This window comes from Ambystoma mexicanum, chromosome 5q (genome assembly GCF_040938575.1).
Source record: "Ambystoma mexicanum isolate Mex_15411 chromosome 5q, UKY_AmexF1_1, whole genome shotgun sequence".
Lineage (NCBI taxonomy): Eukaryota > Metazoa > Chordata > Amphibia > Caudata > Ambystomatidae > Ambystoma > Ambystoma mexicanum.
In genome coordinates, this window is record NC_090933.1 from 1,365,241,402 (window position 1) to 1,365,269,043 (window position 27,642).

The window sequence follows — 27,642 nt, forward strand, 5'->3', positions numbered from 1 at the left end:
GCTCAAGTTGGTTTCAGACCAGCAAGAGGAACAGAAACAGCACTACTTTCCATCTGGGAGGACCTTAAAACTAATGCAGACTCAAACACAACCTCAGCCCTTATTCTACTCGAACTCTCCGCAGCCTTTGACACAGTTAGCCATGACACCCTGACCAAAAGACTACAAGACATAGGCATGACAGACACAGCACTCCTCTGGACTAAATCATTCCTAGCAGACAGAACAGAAACCGTATGGATTAAACCATTCAAATCCACTCCATGAGTTAACAAGGATCCTCACTATCACCACTATATTTCAACATCTACCAGACTACGGTCATCAGAATCATCAGAAAATACAACATTACTTGCTACAACTACGCCGATGACACTCAAATCATCTACAAAATCAAAGACAATGAAGCAGTTCACTCAACTCTAATCGACTGTCTGAAAGAAGTCTTCAACTGGGTAAATACCAACAACATGAAAATCGAACCAGGAAATACCAAAATCATGATCATATCCAAAGACCAAGGGAACGAAAACGCCACCTCATTGTCAACGGAAATGGGAACCGCACCAACACCATCTAAGGTAGTAAAGAATCTAGGCGTTCTGATGGACAACACCCTAACCTTAGAACCACAAATAAACGCAACAGTGAAGAAATGTTTCTTCCTCATACACACGACAAGAAGAATCCTACCTTTCCTCTCCTTCACGCACAAAACACTCACTATCGTCGCCCTCATCATGTCAAGAATCGACTATGCAAACAGCCTCTACCTCGGAATACCAGAATACCTCCTGAAGAAACTACAACAAATCCAAAATGCAGCAGCCAGACTACTCCTCAAACTATCCAGAAGAGACCACATCACTCCTGCCCTAAATACACTACACTGGCTCCCAGTAAAACATTGCATCACCTTCAAAACCATGTGCATAACACAAAGGGCAATCAGAGGACAAGGAGCAGAATTCCTTCAAAAGAAAAAAAAAACTGTCTAAAAACCAAAGAGGCCCCTCCGATCCAGCAACGAAATCCATCTAGAACTAAAACCATACCATAAGAAAAAACTTGGAGGCACTTCCTTCTACCACTTAGCTGCAAAAACCTGGAACAACATCCCAAAAGAGATAAGAAACACGGAAGATCACCACAAATTCAGAAAATAACTACAAACCTGGCTCTTCAAGACCACAGACTCAAACTGAAAACCGAAACAACAGAGAAAAAGGATGACTAAACTGGTAGGACACTGACAACCCATAATGGACAAGGAAGCTCCTGCAGTACCAGGACAGATGACACCAGATAGACTGAAACACAGGTGACACCCATGGAGACGGAATCAACTACCCCAGAGAATCCCACCAACAACCTCACCCCCCCCTTAGTTGCCACCAGGTACCAAGTTTCAAATGAATTGTCAAGATACTGACAATCACCACACTAGCTGAGTGGTGGACATTGGCAGGTGCTCTCACCACAGGAGTAGGTAGGGAGGGCCGGTGGGGTTGTGAGGGAGGCTGGTTGAGGTGGGGGACAGATGTGAAAGGGACATTGAATGCAAGATGGGCCCAGATCAGATCAGTGGCACATCAGGAGAGACTACACAAGCCCAGTGCCTCAATTCAGGATAGAGATGCCAACTAACCGATTCCACTAACAATTTCCCCCTCTACACACACCTCTCAAACTCCAAACCAAACACAACCACAAACCTACAGCACAACAAACTGCACAAACTTCACTAAACTGCAACAACACAACAAAAAACACACATAGACTTCCACAACAGTACACAACGACTACCGGCCGCTAACACCCCAGGACCAGCCAACGGACCCACCGGGCTGAGGCCGCCAACAGCACATCACTGCTCTCTTGCAATTTTCCTGCTTTCTCACAATAACTCGCCCTCCCTCCCTTTTTCAGAGCCACCAGTGCGCCAGGGGACCACTCCGGTGGTGATAGTGCGCGGTACAACTGTCCTTTAACATTAACATATTGGGCCTCATTACACGGAAGGCGGTAATGGTTAACGGCCACTGTTAATGGTAACGGTGAACGTTAACCATTACCGCCTTACTACGAGGTCCCTTAGCGGGTTGGTGCTTTAACGTCTGCTTTTTGCAGGCGTTAAAAACCAACCCGCTAAGGGACCTCAGAGCTAATTACGGCACCGCAAAATTGCGGTGCCGTAATTAGCGCCTTCCCCATTCCCATAGAGCCCTATGGGGCAGAAATGGGAATGGGGAAGGGCAATGGCGGAAGGGGGATTTACCGCCCCACCAACCTTGGAATGGGGCGGTAAATCCCCTTTGTGCCAAGGCGGTGCCGGTAATTTACCGGCATGGTCCACCGCCTTCCGTGTAATGAGGCCCCTAGTCTTCTGGGAATTGTCAATATCTATAAACGAAAATTGGCTGCACTATTCTTGTATGCATTGGAGGCCTCCTACTCTGATTGGAACAACTGGGCTAACTCCATAGAGGGAATGATATGGAGACGATTGCTGGGTCTGACTAATTATACTCCAATCCAGGCAATCCGACTCAAAGTTGGCCTGATATTTCTGTCCTCTGGAATTAATTTCAACTATGCTAAACTATATCTGAGGATTGAATTTGCTTGCCCCAATTCATTGCTATTGGTTCTTCGTGATGGCCTACATCGTGGGAATGTACAGGCCTTGAATAAATTCCAAGAAAGAAACTTGCTCTTTTTTCAGGAGATAGGATGGACACATAAATGGGATTATGGTGATGGTTGGATGTTAAAATCTCTTAAATCAGCGGCAGAGAAATGGGACTGGGTGTTAAGCCATGATGCCATAGGGAAACTGAAATCTCTACATACGTTCTCTAATATGTTGTGTGAATTTAAAAAAATGCAGAAGTACTTAAAACTGCTACCCTCCTGCAACGTGTAGGATTTTTATGGATATTAGATTAAATAGATTGAATGTCATAGAAGTAAGGGGAGCATGGACTGGAAAGCTTGCTGAGTGTAGAAGCTGTAGAATATGTGGTGATCATAATATGCTAGAATCAGCGAGGCATGTTCTTACAGGTTGTTTTACAAAGTGTCATATTTACAGAAAATATTTTACCAAAATTGAGTATGATGATGAATATGTCAAATCTGAGGCATTTTGGCTACGTTGTCAAAGGGTTGATTGTTGGAATTACTCAGATTTGGAAACACGTAAATATATATTTAAACAAGTTTGAGGAAGAAGTAAACCTGCTGATAAATCTTGATCAGATATGCTAAAAGCAATATGGGGATATTCTTAATTTGGATATGATGGTTCCTTTGTCATTGTATTATTTTTATTTTCATCTTTATATGTAGTATGAAGTTTGAAATATTTTCTTGTCTCTTTTTAATATTTTATCTATTAGCTATTCATCACAAAGTTTGTATTTATGAACCTGTGAACATTTTGTATTTTTTAATTTGTATTAAAGTTTGTACTAAATACACAATAAATAAAAAAAAATAAGTCCTTCTAATGCTTTTGTGCACTCCTCATTCCACCTGACCTACTTGGGGAATTTGGGTGAGGAGACCACATTCAAGGGAGAAGCTATGGTCCCATAGTTCTCAATGAAGTTCCTATAGTAACCTGTGAGACCTAAAAAGGCTCTCACTTGGGTTTGAGTAGTAGCCTTATGTCACCTCCTCTGACCTCATGCCCAAGGTAGACCACTTTACTCTGACCAATTTGACATTTAATAGCCTTTATGGTCAGATTGACCTGATCAAGAGCCTGCAATACCTATCCTTAGTGGTCAATGGGCCTCATTACGACCCTGGCGGTAATCGCCGTCATTACCGCCATGGCATAATGAGCGTTTACGCCGTGGGACGATGGCGTAAAGAGCGCCACATCACGACCCATCGCGCACGAGCATTACGCCATGGCGGTAATGCAATTAACGCCATGGCGGAAAAGGCCCCTACCGGCATCGCTTAGCGAGCAAGGTGCCCTTCCGCCAGCGTAAGTAGCGGCCACCGTAATTTACGGCCACCGTAATTAGCGGCGGCCGTAAAAGGCCAAACCGGAAATAGCGTCATCGCGCCGGAACGGGAAGCAGCCTGTCGGCCATCTTTAAAAACACAATCCATCGCCATCCTACCAAACAACACCAGACCCAACCCTGACACCTGTCCCAACCAAACACCCACCCATCCAAGTTCCCGAAAATGCCAAAATCCGTGAAAAAGGCATGTGACCGCCAGCGCCAGGAGTGATTCAGCCGGGAGGAACTCTGCATGCTAGCGGAGACCCTGCAGGACAACGCAGGTGTTGTTTTCTCCCCTGATATGACCAGGACAGCAATCGGGAAGAAGAAGGCCATCTGGGCCCTGGTGGCTGAGCGCGTCAGCGCGGTGGGGACCGTACCCCGCACCCCACAGCAGTGCCGGAAGCGCTGGGATGACCTGCGCATAAGGGTCAGAGCTGTCATCTCAGCAAACCGCAACCTTGCCCAGGGAACCGGTGGAGGGTCGGAATCCCCCCTGAAACTCCAACCGTGGGAGGAGATCTGTGCAACCACCATCGGCATGGAATCCATCGAAGGCGTTGGAGGGATGGAAAGGGGAGCCCCGACATCAGGCGATGAAGGTAGGTGCCTCATACAAGACATGCCATAGTCACAGCAGTCCAATCATGTGTAGCACAAGGTTGCCTTAGAGTGTAAATGCAACACAAATCAATACTGCCCATAGCCACATGCGAGCACCACCCTGCATACACTGCTGGCACCCGCATACCTGCATCCACATACCACACTAAAAGGAGACAACCTGCATGGCACTGCCTGAAATCTGCCTCATCCACTGGCCAAAATAATGTCAACCATTGTCATTCCAAAGTCCGTAGACCCATCAATAACGCCCTCCCACCTTTGCTCCACCACAGGCACAGAATCACACCCAGAGGACCAGGACACCCCTGCACCGAAGAGAGCGAAGTCCAACAACAACGTCCCTGCACCCTCAACCTCAGCTGCAGTGAGGCAGACCCCACGACAAGCAGGTCCCACTGCAGGCATACCGGAGGTCCCACCGGCAAGCACCCCTGTTGGCAGCAGGCCAGCAGCAGCTGCTCCACCTCCACCGACATTGCCTGCCACAGAAGGCAGGGGGTCAGCGGCCAGCAGCAACATCGGGGAGACAGCTGCAACAGCTGCATGTTCTGACTCGGACATGGAGCAGGAGGTCAGAAGCCCCACTGACCAACTACATTCCCCCTGTTTCTCAGACGCCAGCCCCCATGAGGGTGACACACAGGGGCACACTGAGGCAGAGGAGTGGCCTTCCACCCCATGCCCTGTCCACACTCCACAGGAGGGGAGCAGCCCCTCCATCACTCCACCTGCACTGGCCATGGGCCAGCACGGCCAGCAGTCCCTCGAGGACATCACTCAACGGCAGCATCAACTGTCCGCAATGCTGGATGAGCATGCCGCGGAATGTGTGGGGGCTAGGTTTAGCATTGAACAGGCCACGGAGACACTAAGGGCCGAAGTGGCGCAGAGCACTGCCACCCTGAGGGATGCCATGCAGGCCATGTCCAGGGACATCTGTGCCGAACTTGCGGGCTTGCGTCGTGCGGTCACTGACCTCACCCACACAGTACAGGAGCTGCATGCACAGGGGCAGCCAGGGACATCCTCCACTGCCAGTTCTGCGCAGAGCAGCCCCGTGCGACGTTCCGGACGCAACCTGCGCTCCACAGCCAGGGGTGCCCCGGGGGCCGGGAGAGGGGGCTTGTGACGGCCTGTGGACACTGTCACAGGCATCTGTTGACACCTACATGGGGTGTGTTGGGGTGTGCAGGGGGGAGGTGGGAGGTGGGAGGGGGTGTGTTGGGGTGTGCAGGGGGGAGGTGGGAGGTGGGAGGGGGTGTGTTGGGGTGTGCAGGGGGGAGGTGGGAGGTGGGAGGGGGTGTGTTGGGGTGTGCAGGGGGGAGGTGGGAGGTGGGAGGGGGTGTGACACGACAGTTCATAGTTCCAATACACTTTTTTCTTTCAAAAAAAGAAATGTGTGGACATTTTCATTGCGTATGTGTGCTTTATTGGTGTACAGTCCACAGTGTGCATGTCCCAGAGACACACAGTGCCCCAAGTGCAGTCTCCATGCGATAAACACCAGCCGTGTGTGCTAGAAGCAGTGGTCGATGATACTTTGGCGCATGGCACGCCCCTCCTGTGCATCGCCTCCTCCATGTGGTGGCGCCCCATCTGCACCCTCCTCATCCTCATCGTCAGGTGGTTGCAGTTCTGCGTCAGGGGGCAGGGGCACATTCCGTCTGACGCACATATTGTGCAGCATGACACATGCCATGACGATCTTTGCCACCTTCTCATGGCCATACAGGAGTGCCCCACCAGACCTGCTGAGGCTTCGGAACCGTGCCTTCAGGAGGCCGAATGTCTGCTCTATGACCACACGAGTACGTGTATGTGCACGGTTGAAGTCCTCCTCGTGCTGGTTCTGCGGGTTCCGGACTGGTGTGAGGAGCCACCTCTTCAGGAGATAGGCTGCATCACCTGTATGTAGGCGAGAATGTATGTGTCAGTCATGTTGTCTGATCAGGAACATGATGTTCCACCATGGCTGGCATGGAACTGTTACCTTGGCTCACTTCTACATGCACTAATTGATTCACACAATGCAACCAGTATATGCTCATTGCTGCCATGGCCTGTTTTGCATGCCATCACCCTATGTATGCAGAGGGGTTGTGTGCATTGTGAGTGCCCTTCCTCTGTCTCCGTTCTCTGTGTTACTCACAGCCAGGTGGAGTATGCATCATCCCCCCCCCTTTCTGCCAGGTGGAGTATGCATCATCCCCCCCCCCTTTCTGCCAGGTGGAGTATGCATCATCCCCCCCCTTTCTGCCAGGTGGAGTATGCACTGGTACGTCATTCCCATGCCCACTTCCATGACATTGCACTCACCGAGTAGCCAGGATCTTGGGCCTGCATGTCGCTCCATGTAGCGTGGTATTGTGGAGTTCCTCAGGACCAGTGAATCATGGGTTGATCCGGGGAATCGGGCACAACAATGTGTGATGATCTTGTTGGAGTCACAGACCATTTGCACGTTGATAGAGTGGAACTGTTTCCGGTTGCGGTACGGTACCTCCATGGCACGTGGAACCACCAATTCCACATGGGTGCAGTCGATGGCACCAATGCAACCGGGTATGCTGGCTAGTGCATGGAAACCCACTTTGGTGTTTGCAATCTCCTGGGCAGTCCGTGGTAATGAGATGTGGTCGTCTGTGTGCTTGAGGAGGGCATCGAGCACTTGGATGAGTGTTCGTGAGAATAATGGTTGTGAAATGCCATGCAGGTGCCCCACTGTGTGCTGGTAGGTGCCTGTGGCCAGGAAGTGGAGTACAGCCACTACCTTCAGTAGGGGGGGGATGGCGGTTGGACTTTCTATCATGCTGACGATGTCGTTGTGTGTCATGTCTACGATGGCGGTGATGGTGTCCCGGTCCAAACGGTACAGGGTGTGGATCTGCTCAGCAGTGAGGTTGTTTGGATTGGCTCTGATGCGTGGGATTGGGGGCTGCCTGCGTGGTGGCACTGGCTGTGCTGGTGGGGCTTGCTGGGCCTGCCTTGCCCTCCTTCTCCTCCTGCGTCTCCTCTGTGCTGCCTGTTGTTGTTGTTGCTGTTGTAGTAGCACATGCATTGCTATCAGGTCCTCCAGCCCCAACATTGCTAGTCGTATTGGCATCATTGTGGAGTGTGACTGGGTGTGGGTAGGGGTGGGGTGTGCTCTTTTTGTACTCCCCTGAGTCTGTATTGCCTTCACCTGTGCTGTTTCTGTGCACCTGTGGCAGCTGCATTCACTTGACATGGCCCTTTACGGTTGGTTCACGATGGCGTTATTTGCACCATGGCGGTAAGGTACTTAGCGGCCTCGGTGATGGCGTTAGGTGCATGTCCGCTTGGGTCGGCATTTGCGTACCTTTCCGCCATGGCTCTAAGTACGGTGTGGGCGGTCGCGTGCGCGCACCCTTAGCGCAGTTAGCGGCAGCGTTAACTACGATGCCGCTATTGGCATCGTAGTTTATGGTCAGGAGTCATGATCGGACCTGGCGGAAAACGATGGCGGTAACCATTTACCGCCATCGTTTTTCACTTAGCGCCAGGGTCGTAATGAGGCCCAATATGTTCTTTCCAAGTAGGGCTGAAAACTGCTATGTCATCCAAGTATGCCACTCAGAAGTCCCCCATCTCATTCAGAACATGATTCACCATCCTTTCGAATGTAGCAGGTGCATTCTTTAGTCCAAAAGGCATAACCTTAAACTGGTAGAGGTTTCCTGGGGTTGAAAATGTAGTTTTCTCCTTGGCATGGTTTGCCAGAGCTATTTTCCAATATCCAGGTCAGGTCAAATGTACATAGGTACTTGGCTGAACCAAGTTTGTCCACCAGCTCATCTGTCCTAGGTAAAGGATGGGCATCAGTCGTGGTGACTGCATTAGGAGCTCTATAGTCCACACAGAACCTCAATTCCTTGGATCCTGCCTTTGGTACTAGTAAAACTGGACTAGCTCATGGACTGGTAGAAGGTACTATTACCCCAAGATCAAGCATCTTCTTGACCTCTTCCTTTATGTGGGCTCTTACATGGTTTGACATTCTGTAACTTCTTCTTTTAACAGGTAAACAGTCACCAGTGAGAATCTAATGCTGGCCCCAAGGGGTCAAGCCTGGTGTCATTGAAAACAGGGAGGCAAACTGATTTAACAGAGACTTGCACTCCTCCTGTTATTCTAGTGTCAGATCAGAAGAGAGATTAACTCCTTCTATCTTCCCATCTAAAGGTTGTCCCCTGAGGAGGTCAGGTAGAGGCTCACTCTCCTCTTCCTCTTGAGCAGATGCTAAGAGCAAAGCTCCCACTTCTGGTCTCGAGATATAGGCCTTGAGGAGGTTGGTGTGAAAGACCCTGGGGGCCTCCTTAGGATTGCCTAAGTCCACAAAATAATTGACCTCTCCAAGTTTTCCCACAACCTTGAATGGTCCAATCCATTTGTCCTGCAAGGCCCTATGCCTTGTAGGTACCATAACTAGAACTAGTTGGTCTTGAGTAAACTCAACCATGTTGGCCTTATGCCAATGCTTCTCCAGAACCTGACCTGCTTTCAAGTTATCAGAAGCTTCTATCATCATGTGTGTCGTTCTCCTTCGTAGACCAAACACATAGTCAGTGACTCTCACTGGCTTGTGGGAAGGAGAACTCTTCAACCCCTCCCTGATTAAGGCCAATGGACCTATAACCGGATGACCATAGAGAAGCTAAAAGGGGCTGAAGGAAATCCCTTCTTGAGTAACTTCTCTGTAAGCAAAGAAAAGGCATGGCAGAAGAAGGACCAATTTTCTTCCAAGGGGTTCTTCTAAAGCACCTATCACGCTCTTCATAGTTCTATTAAGCCACCCCACCATCCCTTTGGTTTGGGGATGGTAGGCTGTTGAGAACTTGTAGGTTACTCCACAGTTTTTCAACTTGGTTTGCATGTCATTGGAGATAAAACTTGACCCCCCTTGTCACAGATGACCTCCTTAGGAAAACCCACCATGAAGAAGCTACCTAGGAGGGCCTTAGCTACTGCTTTAGCAGTGACAGTCCGCATAGGTATTGCTTCAGGATACCTGGTAGCATGGACTACCTGTCATGCTCACATGGATCTCTGCAGGAGCAATGGATTCCTCCAGTCTCGTTCTCTCGCTACCTCGGACTAGAAAGCTGACCTGCCAAGAGAATGGGTGTTTAGAAGGTTTTTTGGGGAGAAGGTGCTCCAACCCTCCCTCCACCCCCCGTGACCCAAGTGAGGTGTGTACTCTGGTTATGGGCGTGGCTCATTTTTTGGTTTGGTGCCCTCTCCATCCTGCTACCGCAGGGGTGCTGTAGTCTGGGGCCCAGGGGCTAGTTGCTTCACTAGGTCCTGGTTGATGATTGGAGGCTGACCTTCAGTTCTTCTCAGACGTTGCCCAGATGCTGCACTGGGAGTTGTTTGCAAGGGAGTTCTGTTCGTATACTTAGTTCCTGAAGAACACGTAGCTGCTAATGCAGGTGAGTTCAACTGTGGGCTACAGGTAAATTCTATGGTGGTCTTGGAATCAGCTGTAGCATGAATTAGTTTATGGTGGCCAATTAATTCACTGGTTGTGAGATGAGCGCAGGTCATGATGAGCTTTGGGCTGTAGATAAACTTTGCTTTAACTAAGGTTCTTTGTCTTTGCAGGAGTTTCCTGAGGTGAAGCAGAAGCAGAAGCAGAGCAGCTGTCAGGATGTGGCTTCTGTGGAATCGGAAAGTGTCCGGAGCAGAGCAGAGACATACAGATGGTTTTTGCCTAGTTTGTGGAGTACTGCCTGCACAAGTGTAACATGGTCTTGTAGGTTAGATGAGTAGATGAGGCAATCGTCGATGTACACCACTGCACATACGTTGAGCAACTCCCACAGTACATCATTCATAAAGTGTTGAAATGCCACTGGGGCATTACAGAGCCCGAAAGGCATCATCTGATGCTCGTACAAGCTGTACCTGGTGCGAAACACAGTCTTCCATTCATCACCCTCCTTTTACATGCACAAGGTGATAGGCTCCTCGGAGTTCTAATTTTGTGAAGACTTGTGCTTGTCGTACTTGGTCTATCAAAACCGGAATTAACGGTAGTGGATATCTATTTTTTACGGTGACCTGATTTAGTGCCTGATAATCAACACATGTCTGGAGATCTCCCTCTTTCTCTGGTACAAAAAATAGGGAAGAGGCTGCAGGTGACTTTAAGGGAGAGATGAAGCCATTTGCTAACTATTGATCAAGGTAATTCCTTAGGTGGGTGTTCTCTCCCTCTGTGAAAGCGTAAATTCGGCTACATGGTACTTGTGTCCCAGGTAGTAAGTCAATTTGGTAGCTGTAGGAATGATGAGGAGGAAGTGTATTAGCCTGTCCTTTAGCAAAAACGTCTTGATATTCCCGGTATTCAGTAGGTAGAACTCCTGTTATTCCTAGCACAGGCATTGACTTTGGAGACGCGAGTAACGGATGTACAGACATACAATTCTTATTGTAATAGTGATTGCATTCCCTCGAGAAAATCAGTGTTCTAGCACCTCAGTTTATTTGTAGGTTATGTGTCTTCAGCCAGGGCATGCCAAGAATCACCTGAAACTGTGGGACTGCCATGAGATCGAACAAGGTTTACGCCTTATGACCGTCTTGGCAGAGCATTGTGATCTCAGCTGTGCAGTGAACCGTCTACCACAGTTACGTTATCGTCAGTTGTTTTTGGGCAAACCAGTAACCCTATCCGGCCAGAAGTTTCCAAGTCCATGTAGTTACTGATGGCCCCGCTGTCCACTAAAGCTTCGATTGCATGCATCATAGTCGGATATTGTGGATTTATCATGATAACCAGAATAGCAAAGTGGGAGGTCTGTGGTCTCACCGCGCTTGACAGACCGACCTCTATGTCTGTCGGGCGTTGTAGTTTTCTGTCTCGTCTGTACCTTTGCTCCCATCCACTGCTCCTACCGTCTTTCGACGGGGTTTAGCTAGACACTTGCGAAGAAAATGACCTAATTGGCCACAATACAGGCATAACTGTTCTTGCAGTCTCCTGTCCCGCTCTGTCTTAGTGAGTGGATCTCGTACTGCGCCTACTTGCATGGGTTTAGGATGCGCTTCGGCAGGTGGGTGGGCAGGTGTTTCTTTGGGCCGCACATAGAACGTTCTGCCCTCCGAGCAGGCATGATCGGTCTTCCGGTTCTGCAACCGATGATCGAGCTGGAGTGCTAGGTCGATGTATTCCGCACAGCCATCTGGAGGGTTCACTACTTGTGCTAGTGCATCCTTTAACTCTCTGCATAGACCTCTATAGAACAAAGTGGTTAGCTTTTCTTCAGGTCAATTTTCCTCAGCCACCAGATGATTAAACGTGGCCACATATGCCAGGAGATCCTGGCTACCCTATCGGAGGGATAACATCTCACTGTCTAAGGCCTGTCCTTGTATGCATCAAGCAAAGAGCTTTTCTAACTCATGCTGGAAACTGGCAATATTGCGAAGCAGGGGGTCGTCCCTAGGTACTAATGGGACAGACCAATCCGCTGCATGACCGCCTAGATACGATAGCACAAAGGCCACCTTGGACTGGTCTGTAGGAAATAGTCCTGGTTTGCACAAAAAAAAGTAAATGACAGTGGTTCATGAAGGTTCCAAACCTCTTTGGGTCTCCCATGAACCTAGTCCATGTAGTAATTGCCTGGGATTACTACATGGACGGGAGTTACGGATTGACGCCTCAAAGCATTTGTCTCGGGGCTGGCAGCATGCACCTCTGTCCGCAACTCCCCCAGAAGCTGGGACAACCGATCTACTTCCAAAATCTCTATTGCTCAGGCAGATTGGTTTACTGGAGGCTTTGTGTTCTGTCATGCTCACCTGGGTCTATGCCGGGGTAATGGATTCCTCTGGTCTCATTCTCTCGCTACCTGGGACTGGAAAGCTGACCTGCCATGAGAACGGGTGTTTAGAAGGTTTTTTGGGAGAAGGTGCTCCAACCCTCCCTCCACACCCCCCTGTGACCCAAGTTAGGTGTGTACTCTGGTTACGGGCATGGCTCACATTTTGGTTTAGTTTGGTGCACTCTCCATCCTGCTTCCACAGGGCACTGTAATCTGGGGCCCAGGGGCTTGTTGCTTCACTAGATCTTGGTTGATGATTGGCGGCTGACCTTCAGTTCTTCTCAGCCTTTGCCCAGTTGCTGCACTGGGAGTTGTTTGAAAGGGAGTTCTGTTTGTAGACTTAGTTCCTGAAGACCACGTAGCTGGTAATGCAGGTAAGTTCAATTGTGGGCTACAGGTAAGTTCTATGGTTACCTTGGAATCAGCTGTAGCACAAATAAGTTTATGGTGTCCAGTTAATTCACTGGTTGTGAGACGAAGCACAGGCTAGTCTCTGGGCATGGCTTATATAGGCAGCCACGCCCAGACACTAGAATGGGCTGCACAGTTCCTGGATGTGACACAGGCGCCCATGTTGGAGTTACAGGAAGTAACTAGAAATAAAGGCTATGTCAGAACAAGGTCTATGGGAGTGAAGTGCACTCTATGACTCCCTAAATGAGTGTTTTGCTTGCCAGGCCTTTACCCATATAGCCCCTATTTGTCCTTGCCCCCTTCCCCCATGTTTTTGTGCTAGTGAGAAATGGGACCCCAGGCTAGTACCCATGACACTACCACAACCAATATAAATCAGTTGCCTGAAGATGTGGGATGGTCAAGGTGACCAACAATGTCAATCCCTACCTTCTCAAAAGGGACTCCCACCACTGGGAGAGGCACCAAGGGTGCCACATTCTTGGCTCCACTCTTGTCAGAAGTCTGACAAGTGTGACAGCTTCTTCAGAATTGATCTACATCAGGCCCCATTTTGGGCCAGTATAAATACAGAGATATCCTCCTCTCTTTGGTCTTCTTAAAGCTCAAGTGACCAGCAGTAGGAATCTCATGGGCTAACTGTAGAAGCTTGGGTATCCTATTCTCAAGACAGTGGAAAACCACAGTTTGGGGATTAATAAACTTCTTACTCCGTGGAGTGAAATCTAATATCTACAAAAAGAAGTTTAAACGTTTTTTCCTAAAAAAGGAAAGAAGTGCCACCACTTACATGGGTATCCTGTCTGACACATACATTTTTTAGACAAGTAGATATCAATTTTATTAATCATGCAAAATTCATTTTAAGAAAAAAATTCATCATAAAAATGATCATATCACCTAAAACAAACAATCAATTTCTAAAACCACACAAGTAGTTCAACTTCAATCGGTTCGGATTACAAATTTGATCTATTGGACAACCCGTATGACCCAATCACACTGAGTCCCCTCACTTCAAAGTAATCTTTTGGCTAATTCAGTTCTTAGTTTCCCAAAAACCCAACTTGCACAAGTTTCTGTCCCATAATCACATCAATGTAGGACATTCTTCAGGGGTGTGTGTCTTGTGTAGATCTTATTCGAGATGAAACCACATTTCCAAAGTTCTATCTTCTTGTTAAAAGTCTGTATACCCTGTTAATACAAAGGGGGCACTGTATTACTCTTACTTTACACAGTGTTAGTCTGTTAATTGAACTAGCATTGTAACCCTTATCCCCATAAGGGTGAGGAAAAAGTAATTAATAACATACCTCTCTGACCCGGGGGTTCTTTATCCCAGAATCTTCTTCTCAACCTCATCAGCCTATGTTTATCTCATGGAGACATCTTACCATATGGTTCTAATTATGCCATCCGGGATCACTACATATCTTATTTAGGTGAGCCAGACATTACAAGCCGATGCGAAGCTAAGAGCAGGACACTAGGATATGATCAAGCCTGTTTGTTGGAATTAAGGGAAAGAACCTTCAGAACGCTGTTGGAGGCGCACTGGTGAGGAAATAGGACTACTAAAGATATCCAGCCCCAGTGGGAGTCACGAGCATGTAATGTCTGGCTCACCTAAATAAGATATGTAGTGGATTTGAATACGTGGGAATCAGACTGAGGTTTTGTGTGCTCCGGTTTTGATGTCTTTCAGGTATATATACCTGGAAGGGTAAATGAAGTTTTCTGAGCAAACTGATGGAGTGATCCCGGATGGCATAATTAGAACCATATGGTAAGATGTCTCCATGAGATAAACATAGGCTGATGAGCTCATAATTCTAGGTAATAAGAGTCTAACACGTGTATATGTTGTGTACTAGGACAGAAGTTACAGGAACACAGGCATGACGTCCTCAACGAATGGGACTTTTGCCTTAATTTAACCAATTGAGGTTGAGAAGAAGATTCTGGGATAAAGAACCCCCGGGTCAGAGAGGTATGTTATTAATTACTTTTTCCTCACCCTTATGGGGATAAGGGTTACAATGCTAGTTCAATTAACAGACTAACACTGTGTAAAGTAAGAGTAATACAGTGCCCCCTTTGTATTAACAGGGTATACAGACTTTTAACAAGAAGATAGAACTTTGGAAATGTGGTTTCATCTCGAATAAGATCTACACAAGACACACACCCCTGAAGAATGTCCTACATTGATGTGATTATGGGACAGAAACTTGTGCAAGTTGGGTTTTTGGGAAACTAAGAACTGAATTAGCCAAAAGATTACTTTGAAGTGAGGGGACTCAGTGTGATTGGGTCATACGGGTTGTCCAATAGATCAAATTTGTAATCCGAACCGATTGAAGTTGAACTACTTGTGTGGTTTTAGAAATTGATTGTTTGTTTTAGGTGATATGATCATTTTTATGATGATTTTTTTTCTTAAAATGAATTTTGCATGATTAATAAAATTGATATCTACTTGTCGAAAAAATGTATGTGTCAGACAGGATACCCATGTAAGTGGTGGCACTTCTTTCCTTTTTTAGGAAAAAACGTTTAAACTTCTTTTTGTAGATATTAGAAGCTTGGGTATCACCATCTGGGGTACTACAAGTCTTCTGTAGTCTCCTGGGGAAGACTCAATAAGCTCACTGTAGAGGAGGCCATCTTCCCAGTACAACCTATGCTTCCCCAGCTCTTGCCCTTCAAGCGGGGAAGCTGCCTGTTGGTGAAGAGTAGGACACTTTCTTTGACCTCTGCTGAAGTCTGCCCTAGAGGGTCCACCTTCTGCAAGTAAAGTCTGCAGCTCAGGATGGTCTCTCGGATCCAGCTCTCCAACATAGGGAAGGGCTTCTTCCATCTCTTTTTTACCAGTAGCTGTTTGACCCCTTTCTGGTTGGTCCTTCCACTCAGCCTCAGCTGGGGGTGGGGTGACTGGTGTGTTCTTGGACTGGCCTCTCATACATATCCTTGTCCTTTGAACAGGTATGATACCTTTCTTCTTTCCTGATACCTTGGGTTTTCTCTTTTTCTCTTTTCTTGGACTAGAATTAGAAATGTGTCCTTCCTGTGGACTGGTAGCTATTGGCACCTATGTAATTCTCCACGAAAGTCATCTAAAGTTGCCTCTCTAGCCAATTTAGTTTGCTCCTGCTTCCTTTTACTGGAGGGACTGGGGGTGCTTGATACAACTCCAAGAGTCTTGAAGTCATTCCCAACAGGACTATCCCAAGCACCTAATGTTTTACACTGACGGGTATTCCTACAGTCAAATAATTGCACTGAATGAGAGCTGGCAGTATTGGAACCATCTGTATTTGGCCTCCAGCAAGATTAGTGGGACCTTTGGGTGCCTTAGCAACATCCTAATGTGTGTCTCTAATTGCAGGAGTCTCCTGGCCATTCACAGGTACACTGTCCTTGTAATATTCTTTGGTGTCATCTGGAATGGGGTTGTACACATACACATACTGTTAATCCCACAGACTCAGGGACACTAATACAACCCTGGCTGAGACTTCAATGGGGTCTTCAGCCAATAATTGAAAGTTACCACTTGCCATATGAACTTCACCCTCGGGGATGAAGGCTAAGGAGGCAGTGTGGACCTCTGAAGGTTTACGCTTACATCTCGGACCCCCTTTCACCACATGGTCAGTTGACCCACAAGCATAACATTGACCAAATGTTCTTTGGAATAGGGGTTTCTGCTGACCTCCTTCTTTTGTTTAGCACCAGAGGTTTCACTAGACTGATCTGGTTTCCCATGTAGCTTACCGTACCTATGTTATTTTGCCCTCTTTTGGATGGCTGGAATTAGAATTCTCTTTTCCATCTTTCTTGTGCTGCTTCCCCTCATCTTTCTTGTGAGTGGCCCCAGGGTCATTGTGAGTGGCCCTGTTGGCTGACCACAAGTCAGAAGACTTTGCTAACTTTTTGGGATCATCCTCATTAGAGTCAGCCAAGTGCTGTCTCAGCTCAGGAGAGCAGGAATCAAACATAGATTCTAACAAAAACAGATGCCTCATTAATTCAAAGGAGTTCATTCTGTGACCCTTAACCCAACCATTTACGTTTTTCAAACATTCATACACCCAGGTAGCCCAAGGAGTACCATCAGTCTTTTTGAGGGTCCTAATCCTCTTAAGGTACTGGGAAGGAGTGTTCCCATATCTGGCTATTAAGGCCAGCTTCACATTATCATACTCTTGTCTCTCAGGTTCACCCAACTCCATCAGTTGTATTCTGGGGCAGCCTAGACAAAAGGCAAGGAATTAAAATATTCCCTTGTGTAACCCTGAATCCCATGATTGTACTCAAAGGCACCCAACCCATCCAAAATATCAATTTTCATATCATACATATTCACTGCTTCTTTGGGCAGGCAAGTCCTCTTGGGACTGGAAGAGTTGGAGGGAAGCAGTTTCAATATACGATCTTTTCATATCAATAGCTTGCTGCATTTCCATTTCCCTGAGTCTGATGTGCTGATGTTTGGATTCAGTTTGAGCGTTAAACCTTTTGAAATCCAATTCTAACCTCATTGTTTTAAGAGATATATATTCTGGACTCAGTGTTGGACCTTGTGGTGTCCCAGTGGATAAGGTTTGAGGCAAAGAGGGGCTCCTATCCTGGGACTCCTCTACCTGCTCTGTCTCCTCCTCTGTCTCCTCTGCTACGATAGAGTTAGAATCTGAACTGACATCATTATCATTTTCCACATATCCTGGGTTAGTAGATGTTGCAGCCCTACCATCCAAACTTTGGTGATTCAACAACCTTGTAATCGACTCATTTTTCTTTCCTTTTACGGTAAGATTCCTGACCTTACACATTTCTTTCAGCTGATGTACTGTGAGAATGATCAGGGCTTCCTGACAGAAGTTAACCTTATTTGGGAATGTTACAATTGATTTTTCTCATGGAATATAGCCTTGTGGGGTGTTAGTTGAACACAAGCAAAGCAAAAAACTCAATGTGAGAACTCTACACAATATCCTCACCGCCTGCCACCAGTGTTAGGCAGGATTGTATGAAGTAACCCTGTGGGTGACTACACCAGTCTTGTCATCTTGGGAATAGGTAACCCAACCTTTGGTATTGGCCTGTACTACACAAGTTGGTAGGGTGAGTGAGCAGCCAGGCTTATCTCAAGAGGGGTCAATGTGAGCTGTAGAGGTTTAACATAGAGATTTACAGTGACAGATATTCAAATAGCACTTATACTCAAGGTTTCTTATTAAAATAATGATTCATTAATGTAACAGTCATTTTTAAAATAAGCCTTCTTTGGAAAGGGCAGCAATATGCAACAATAGAATAAATTTCAAAAATGCACTCCTTCAGTTTCAGTTAAGTAGGTAGACCCCCTTTTGGGATGGCACACAGAATTTCATACACCCTGAGGTAACTTCACTTGCTAGGACATTAATAGATCACTTCTTACACTTAATGCAATACTCAGGTTGTGGAAAAAGGAATAGGTTGGGGAAGGAAACAAAGATTAACAAGCTTCTCAAACAGGTAAATACGTTTGAACACCCCAATGCAATGTAGATTAACCCTTTCCTAGATACACAAGTAAGATATGTATGACTTTTTGGAGGGACAGATCAACACAAAGTCAGAGGGTAAGAGAAGTCTGCAGGGGGCCAGGATAGCCAATGTCAATTGAGAAAAGTCTAGGGGAGCTCAGGCACTTCTTGAAGACAGTCAAAAGTCTTGCAAAATGTTAAAGAGAAATCACTTTTGGGCCACAAGCTGGGAGGCTTGTAAAGGGCAAAGATGCACGCAACTCTCCAAAGGGTATCAAATGCAAGTCTCCAGTGAGAGCAAGCCAAGCTACACACAACAAGAGGTAAGTAACCCTAATTACGCATTACCTTGAGTCTGAAGAAAAGGTTCCAGCTAGCTTTTGTTCCTGTTGTAGTCCTTCAGATCCTGTTGTTCCTTGGCCTCACTCATGTGGACATGAGGGAGAACATCTGGTGACTCCTGCACCACGGTTTGTAGGTCAGTGGCAGCAATGGGCAGACTTCAGATCAGCAGCACTTTGCGGTTTCAGCTACTCACAAATAGCACCACCGCAGTTCTTGTACACCTTGTGGACTTTCCTTTTTTCTGGGATCCACCACTCTGTTGATGTGGCTCAGGTTTGGTTAGTCCTGCTTCGAGGGAGTCCGGAGGATCTTCCTGGAGCTCAGGGCTGGCTTAAAAATGATACACTCATTCCTGGTGTTCCTGTCCCATGGCGCTCGGTTCCAGCAGCAGCAAAGAAGTTCAGCCAGCAGGGAGAGGAGTTCCAGTCAAGTTCGTCTCGGGGTCGATTGGTCCCACCAACCCAATAGGAGAAGTTGTCCTTTCCATGATTCTCTAGTCGATTAGATATTCAGAGCTTCAGTACTGCAGCAGGGCTTCACCGGGCAATCCAATGGTCCCAGAGGGTCCAGCAAGGTTCACTTCCAGTTTCTTCTTTGGTTCCTTCGTCCAGTGGTCGACTCTGCCTTCCTTGCAAAAGAGCTCACCTTTTATGCAAGTCTCTCCCATTCATTCGCATCCTATCTGTCATTCACACAGCAGGGTGGCTGTCCTTGTAGGACAGCCAACCAATCACCTTTGGGTGCATTCCTGTAACCAGGCAGACTAAGCACTGTGAGTTTTGGGAACCTCCCTTGCTTCCTGCCCTACCAGACACGATGGAGCCAGAGGCAGGCTTCACCAATGAATCCCGCCAAAGTCAAAGCGAACAAGGGGTCAAACTTGGTTTGGTGCACAGAGGGGCAATAACGAATGGTAAGCCCACTACTGTAACTATGTAATAGATAGTTTTTGGGGATGGGACAGGCCATGGACCTGACATGTACAAGCCAGTATAACAACACATATAGGTGATTGTATATGTTATAGCATCAGCAAAACGCAATCCCTCATTCCGAAATGTTTCTAGAGAAGGGCTCAAATTGTGACGTAGAAATAAAATAAACTGGCCTGCATGGCATGAAATGATGTGATGTACCAGCATCTTCCTGTGTTCTTGTATTGATCCCTGTTGGTTTTATTTGCAATCAACCGCTGTTTGTACTTGCCATCTCACTGAGTCTTCCATTTTATCGCAAGGGTCAGCTTCGTCTTCCGAAGTGATAGAAACCCCCTCCTCCTCACCTGTGTAGATCTCTTCCTTCCTTCCCTTCTTCTTAATACAAAGGTTGTCCTTATTTATTTTTGTGTAGATATGACCGGTCTTGAGAGGAAGCCACTGTGGATTTGTTTTAGAAGTCGGGATTCCGATGGCCCCGTTCCCGGGACAAGCCTAGAAAGGTGAAAAAGCCTAATGGCATAACAAAACCCTTAGATGGTCCAAAGTCAGGAATATTGGTAAGTCTCAGGTAGTCCGGAGGCAGCCATGTTGCAAAGCCACTGGATGCTGATTTCAGGAGTACAGGTATGAGTGCGGAGACCGGGAGTAATATAGAGCAGGGCTAACTGTGGAGGATTGGCCTTAAAGGTAAGTAAGAGGGTAATAGGAGGACAGAGAAATAAGGATGGAGTAGTAGCCATAGAGAGGACTAAGGAGAGAAACAGAATGCCAGAAAATGAACTGCTGTATCCCTACAGAGGATATGACAGAAAGAAAGGAAGGAAAAAATACCCCAGAGGGCTGGGAGAGAATAGAGGCCTGCCGCCACAAGAGAGAGCGACAAGGATGAGGCAGGATCCAAGAAAGAAAACCTAATGGCTCACCGGATACGAATAGAGCAGGAAGCAAAGAATGAGGGACCCGAGCTATAGCCGACAAGAACGGCTGAAGGGAGAGAGACAGAGAAGCAGTGCGGTATGCACCAATAGTGGAAAAAACATAGAGCGTACCAAGCCAAAGACACAGGAAGCAGCAAGGTTGCAACGTGCTGCCCATAGGGGACGGACAGAAGTTATTCTTCCTGACTGCGGCCATAATGGAAAAAAAAACTAGACTGCTGCCCGCAACGTAGATAGTAACGTGGTGGAAACCCTAATGGCATCTAAAGCGCCAGCTATCCCAGACACACTGATACCGATGGTGCATGACACATTTATTCTGGGGAGAGTGTTAGGCACTCCGAGTCCGCGGACCCCCGCATCGCTCTGGCATACCTGGGAGTCCTCCCTAACACAGCTTTATCATCAGCAGATGCGAAAAGGCATTCAGCTCTGACAAGCTGGACATTATAAAGTGCTTATGACTGAGCTTACTGATATATACGATTTGGGTAAATCCTCCCTCTTCCCACTTAGTGTCCCTTGTGGGAAACGTCCGTAGATCTCGCTCTCATGTACTGTCATCATGTTTAATTTCCAAGGTATTCAATACACCACAATATCATAGACCGATTCCTGCATAAGATTGGGCAGTGGTTCACAATTCAGCCACTCCCTCAACGTCTGTGGTAAGCTTCCTTGATCAATGTGTGGGTCAATGGCACTGTGCAAAACAGTAATCCTGCCCATTCTCCTATACTTGGTGGCGGGGGCATCAGTACACATGTTTGCCTTTATGGTTATGGACCTTGATCGATTGATGATTATGTTATGTTATCATGCATTTGTACAGCACCTCCTGCCAAGGGTTATGGTGTCAAGGCACTTTGCCTGTCAGAGAGGCAAAGGAAGAGTATGATAGAACATGAAGTTGTGGTAGGGAGGAGCCAAGTTGGGATGAGGGTGGATGCATCTGTGTAATTTTAGGGGGGATAGGGGTATTTGTCCCCCCCCAACTTTCATGGCACACCATTTTGTCCCCATTCATTAGGCTGTGGCACCTTTTCTTCACATGTCATGTCCCCCCAACATTTTCAGCAAAGTTACTCCACTGGGTGGACGATAGATGAGAGTCTCAGGAAGGCATGAGAAGGAAAATGTAGAGGAGCGATGTGTACCATTGGACCAAATGAATCAAGGGACTGTATTGGATGGGGCCCAGTGCCAAAAGGAGAGGCCGCTGGAGAGAGGTGTTCATCAAGTCAGGAGTATCTCTGCAATATACACATTTCATGGTGAGTTGGGGCATAGACAAGCAATTCCAAAGAAAACACCAGCAACAAAGCCCTTGGACTCAATTCCTTCGATAGACAAACATTTGGAAGGGGTTGCATGCCAGAAATCTGAATTTGCAAAGTCATACAAATCTCGCAGAAAAGTGAGCAAAATGTGCTATTTTGGGGCTTTCCTCATGTATGTCGTGGTTATCAAAATGATTTTGTTACCAAAACCTTAGGCTTGTGCTCCTGTGCAAAGTGTAAGGATGAGTATGCTTGTCCTTTTTCCACAGACGTGTGCAATAGCCTGGCACTTGAGGGGTTAAAGACAAGGAACCTGCATATTGCTCAGTTGTGGTCAGGCTTGTGAGACTTTCACAGTGTGCCAAGACATGTAGAAACCATGTTGCCCAAAAAACAGCATGCACTACCCTTATACCTACTGCCCTAAGCCATGAACCGCCGCAAACAGCCAGGCTCTATATCTATGAAAGCTGGTAGGGAGTATGGGCATGCTTACCTGAATGGGGGTGGAGTGGGTGTTCACCATGGATTCCCTGGGAGCAGTGGCCCTCATCTGGGCTTGAGGGTGCTGTGGGGGTGGGATAGTTGTTGACTGTGCCTGGAAGTGTTATTATGCAGATGCTGTCACGGGGGTCAATGATTTTCAGGGACGCCACTTGGCCACTAGACTCCAGTGTGTTGCTCAGTGGATTCACCCAGACGACTCCTTGGGAAATGGGCACCCTTGCAGCCTGTGTCACAGATTTAAAGACACAGCACACTCCAGAGCAGGACTCTTGCCACTGGCCAGGGATGTGGCACACAATAAAAATGCTTTCAAGTTTATTCACTTCAGATTCTGCTTTGAGAAGGCAGCCAACCCGTCTCACACCCCCCTTGATGTGAATCCTGTGTCGCAATGGACCATGCACCAGGCTGGTGTGTAATGATGAAATTTTATTTATTTTTAAATTCAAATGAAAATTAAACAGATTCGAAATAGGGCAGCAATCACCAGTGTGATGATAATTACACATCAAATGATAGATACCCTTAATTTAACTTTTTAACATCAAACACCTCAATGCAAACATGAATGACAGCAAGATTACTTTTTGGTAAAACTTTTAGATAGCACAATTGTAATGCATTCCCCCTGCAACATTCCCCCAATTCCCTATGAACCACATTTTTTGTGGGAGGAGAGGAGCAGCAAGGAGTCATGTATACTAGGCAAAAATCAGATTAGAAATCCGACCTACCACCCTGAATGGGAGGCCAAAATCGGATTGAAAACCCTTAAAAATTAGCAAAATGGCACTTAGAATTCACTGAATAGTTATTTTACATGTGCGGTCCATTGGATAAAACAAGAATGTGTGTGGCTGGTCTAAAGAGGCAAGAATAGTTAAAAGCTACAAGGCAAGGCACTAAACAATATGCATACCGGTGAGAAAATCAACTTTGGAAAGGAAAACAGTGCAGCAAAAATCGCACATGGCAGAATTGCAATTTCTTAGCTTTCACAGGTTTAAAATAAGCAACAGTTTAGAAAATAAGCTAAACAGTCAAAATCCAAAATCAGTTTTACTGATGAGGTATAAAGGCACATAACACTTATGAGACTGAACTTAAAGGGTAACTCTTTATGGGTGGCAGTATGGGATTCTTCATAGGAAAGGAAAATCGGATTTTAAAAGGGAAACAATTTCACAGACAAACTCGGTTTTGTTAGCAAAATGATTTGTTCTAATGCAACTATATTTTAGTGTCTATATCTTTAAAGAAAGATGGTACACAAGGAGGTTAATTTGCAAGGTTAACCTATTCACACCACGTTCATCTCTATGAGAAATTAATTAATTTAGACAAAGTACTACTAAGGACTTGTACAACAGTCTGAAATGATTTGGAGAGGATTGCACTAACACATGGAGACTAATACAGATTCTTCTATGGACAGGATGCACATAGGATTCTGACAATTTGAGAAGTTACTAGGGTACATGTAGGATTTGTATATGGTTGGACACAATGCAAGGTAACAGAACAGTGTATGCAGTTTTTTGGTTTCTGGGGAGGGTGATACTTACACAATGCACTTGAATTGGGTAGTATGGACTGCTAACCGGGTCTCTGGGCAGCAGGACAAGGATCTGGCCACTGCACAGTGGTTGGGCTCTCCTTTGAGGGAACAGCGGGGAACTGGGTCTGGTCACAGTGGACAGTGGGGTGCATCAGCTGGGCAAGGACAGGTCTGGTCACTGGATTCTCCCAAAGGGGTCTGCAGCCTTTCCTTCATTCTCTCAGAATTATTGGGATTTTTGTAGGGTTTAGTTCTACATAGGTGGTTCTGCCCAGATAGGAGGTTCTGCCTGGATCTGGATCAGCTACCTCTGGACTCGCTCTAGAGTCTGGAGTCTTGCAGGTTGAATGTTGAATGTCTGGATCTCTGGATTGTAAATGTTGGATTTTGAATGTCGGTTTTTGAATGTCCTGACTCTCTCCATGTCTCCTCCTTTTATAAGCAGGATGACATCAGAGGATTTATTTCTAAGTGGGTGGAAGTAACCTGGACATACCTCTAAGATGGGATAGGTCAGGCTGTGGCTGTCACCGTCTCTCTGTAAGCGGATTTGATCCCAGGGAAGTGACATCAGTTTTAGTGTGGTTTTTTTTTATGATGTGCTTTGTTTCACCAGAGTTACTTTTGCCAAAATCAGTTATGAAACAAAACACTTACATTTACTATTGTTATCATCATGAAAATTAGATAGGCAGATCCCATATTTTGCAAGGCATATGCCATTTCAAACGTTGAGTCTCTGCAATGCTGCTTTGCCTTTCTGGCACTCTTTCTCAATTTATATGGAAAACATTTCACCTAAAATTCTACAAATGGCTACACATAAGCCTAACAGTGTTGGGCATATTTCCATCAAATTTTACATCTGTGTCATGTACGCTTTCTCCAGAAATGCCCCTTTGTTCTTGGGAGCATATCTGCCATGAAGTCTGAGACACCCTGTTATTATCACACCTGTCGCCCAAAGAACAGGGTCCCTGCACTGGCAGCATCAAATCACAGGGAGGTGCATCATTTGGCCTTTAAGCCAAACTGGTCTAACCGGAATGCCTGAGCTTCAGCCTGCTGTTGAAGTTCTTTTTGTGAGGGAAAAAAAAACATACAGAGTAAAATATACCTATATTTTTGCACCTTTTCTTCCCAAAATATACAGTCTCTGTGCATTGTAAAGTGTTATTTCCATTCAGCATTCACACTGTCATTTCATTGCTTTGCAAAGTAACACAGATTCATTTTATTTCCCATGTTCATTTCACAAATGTGGTTTTCCTTGTATTTTCATTCTGAAGGCTTTCATAGCTATAGTCAATTTCTATACACAGGGATAGGGAACATATGTTCAAGAAATGGGTTCTTTGAAACTGACACCAGGCAAAGGAGAGAAAGAGCTTCTTTGAAGTGCTTTGCATGTCTTAATTTGTTTCCAAAGGGAATGTTAGCCGTGCGGACTGAAATGAATTCCTACTTTTCACAGACTTTATTTTACACAATTATGCCATTCAGGGCGGAATGGCCCTCATTTTCTGGTGTTCAGCCTGAATATAGATGGGCATGGCTGTGTGATGTTTAAAGATGAAAATATCACCAGTGCAAGGTCATTTGAAACACAGAAAATGTTCTTTTTCAGTTTTAAGGTTTTGCAAATCACAACACAGCAGCTCTGAGCCATTCTGCCTTTGAATTCCTGTTTTTGGATTCACACGAAGAAATAAATGCAGCCATTCTTGGGGTGTTTATGCTCCATCTCACCCCATATGTGCTCAGCAGACACAGTGCAGCCATTATTTATGTAACTGCTAAAACACAGTTTTGTGGTGCAGGGGACTATGTGCTCAGCAGACACAGCACAGACATTATTTAATGCAGTTTTGAGATGCAGGGATTTCCGTTGGGATGGTAAATGTACCCCACACCTGTGACTGTCCGCTGGACTGGCATGATTTTACTAGGATTAGGGGAGCAGACGCAGAAATCCAGTGAATCAGGTAACATTCATTAGGGAGTTATGCTTGGAAGGACACTGGACTTGCAAAAACTCAAAAAGGACTCATTTCACCAGAGCGGCAAAAGAGCTTGATTTTGGGTTCTGGCACCATGGAGGATATGTTGATAAATTGTGGGTTTCTATCATTTGAAGGTATTTCAGAGGGAGTGCGCAGTCAGAGGTGGGACTATTCCAACATTCATGGATTTCCTGTAACCAGCTCAAAGTGCTCGGGCAAGGAGGCCTCATTCTAGTATTTGATAAGGCGCTGCCTGGTGGTAGCTAATTACTGAGCAGATGGAATTAGCAGCTAAGACACGGCTAGTGGAAATACACGATTATACATGTTTGAGGTTTGCTTTCTAGGGCCTAATGCAAGAAAAATGACTGTCTCTTTAGCAACAGACAGATTGCAATGGTGTGGCTGTCACTCAGCACCCCATGCATGCTCTGTGGCTAAGGGACGTGAAAGGCTGAGCTGAGCTTTGTCTCTGGTTCAGGGTATATGAAAGAAGAGCATGAAGGGTCATCTCTGAGTGGGGGCGCTATGAACTCCCTGCTTTCCCTACCAGCTAGGTTAACAATGGGATCTCCCATTGTATTAAGTGCTTGTCTGTTCCTAGTAGATGCAGTGAGTATCAGTGGATGGCATCTTAGCTCCTATCTCCAGGACATTCATGCACAGATGTTGAATTGAACTCACAATGTAGCTCATTCTAGAAGTGTCCATGCCATAATAAGTTGTTGCATTATTGTTTTATCTTAATATTGTTGAATATTGAAGCTTATTTTATGTTCCGTGTGGATGGCGGAAATGGCATGCAAGCATTGGACAGTGTGTGTTTCTGACATGTTCATTATTATAAAAGGAGTTTGTCACCATCTTTTTTGTGTTATGTGACTATGTGATTATATTGTGTAAAATGTCAATAAAGATATTTAGAACAGTATCAACATAGAAATGGAAAAAAAACACTAAAGACATAATGCAATATACAGCAAATATAAACACAGGATGAAGGAGGTCTCATAAAAGATGCCTGTAATATATAATTCCCACCAAAACAGTATGTCAGGTGCACATCTACAAATCAATAGTTATTGGAAGTAAAATATGTAGTGACCAAATTTTGTTTTCATAATTACATGCAATTGCCTTGTTTTACAATAGAAATATAACTTACCTTTGTAGATAATTGGATCAAATATCCGTTGTTCTGCAGAGACAAAAGAGGTCAAAGGTCAAATATATGCAGGCAATGTTATCATGAACATGATGGCCATTACATGTTTCTGAACCAAGAAATGCCTCACATCATATTCAAATAAAGGCTCAGTGCAGCTAAAACCTTAGATGTATAAAGCAGATCATGGAAGAAATGTAAACAGTATTTGCCATGGACTGCTAAAATAACATGACTTGAACAGCTACTGTGTGAGAACCAAAAACGTGGCACAGTGGGCAGACTGGTGGTGCTCAGGGACATAGTGAGGAACATCTTGGGTGGCAGCACAGTCGTGCAGTGTTTAGGGAAGTAAGAAGGAACGCAGCTTGGTGAACATCAGAGGTGGCAGTTCAGAGAGTTCATGTAGAGGAAAAACGAGGATCCAAAAGCAGGAACCCTCCCGTCCCCTGCACTCT

At 46.1% G+C, this 27,642-nt stretch overlaps 1 protein-coding gene across 1 annotated transcript in view; it reads right to left on the reverse strand.

Moving 5' to 3' along the window:
* The window catches only part of LOC138498429 (scavenger receptor cysteine-rich type 1 protein M130-like), a 950,335-nt gene that overhangs the window by 4,385 nt on the left and 918,308 nt on the right, over positions 1-27,642 (reverse strand). Inside the window, exon 15 of the mRNA XM_069622185.1 lies at positions 27,185-27,217. Coding sequence (XP_069478286.1) covers positions 27,185-27,217 — 33 coding nt within the window. The remainder of the gene's footprint in view (positions 1-27,184; positions 27,218-27,642) is intronic.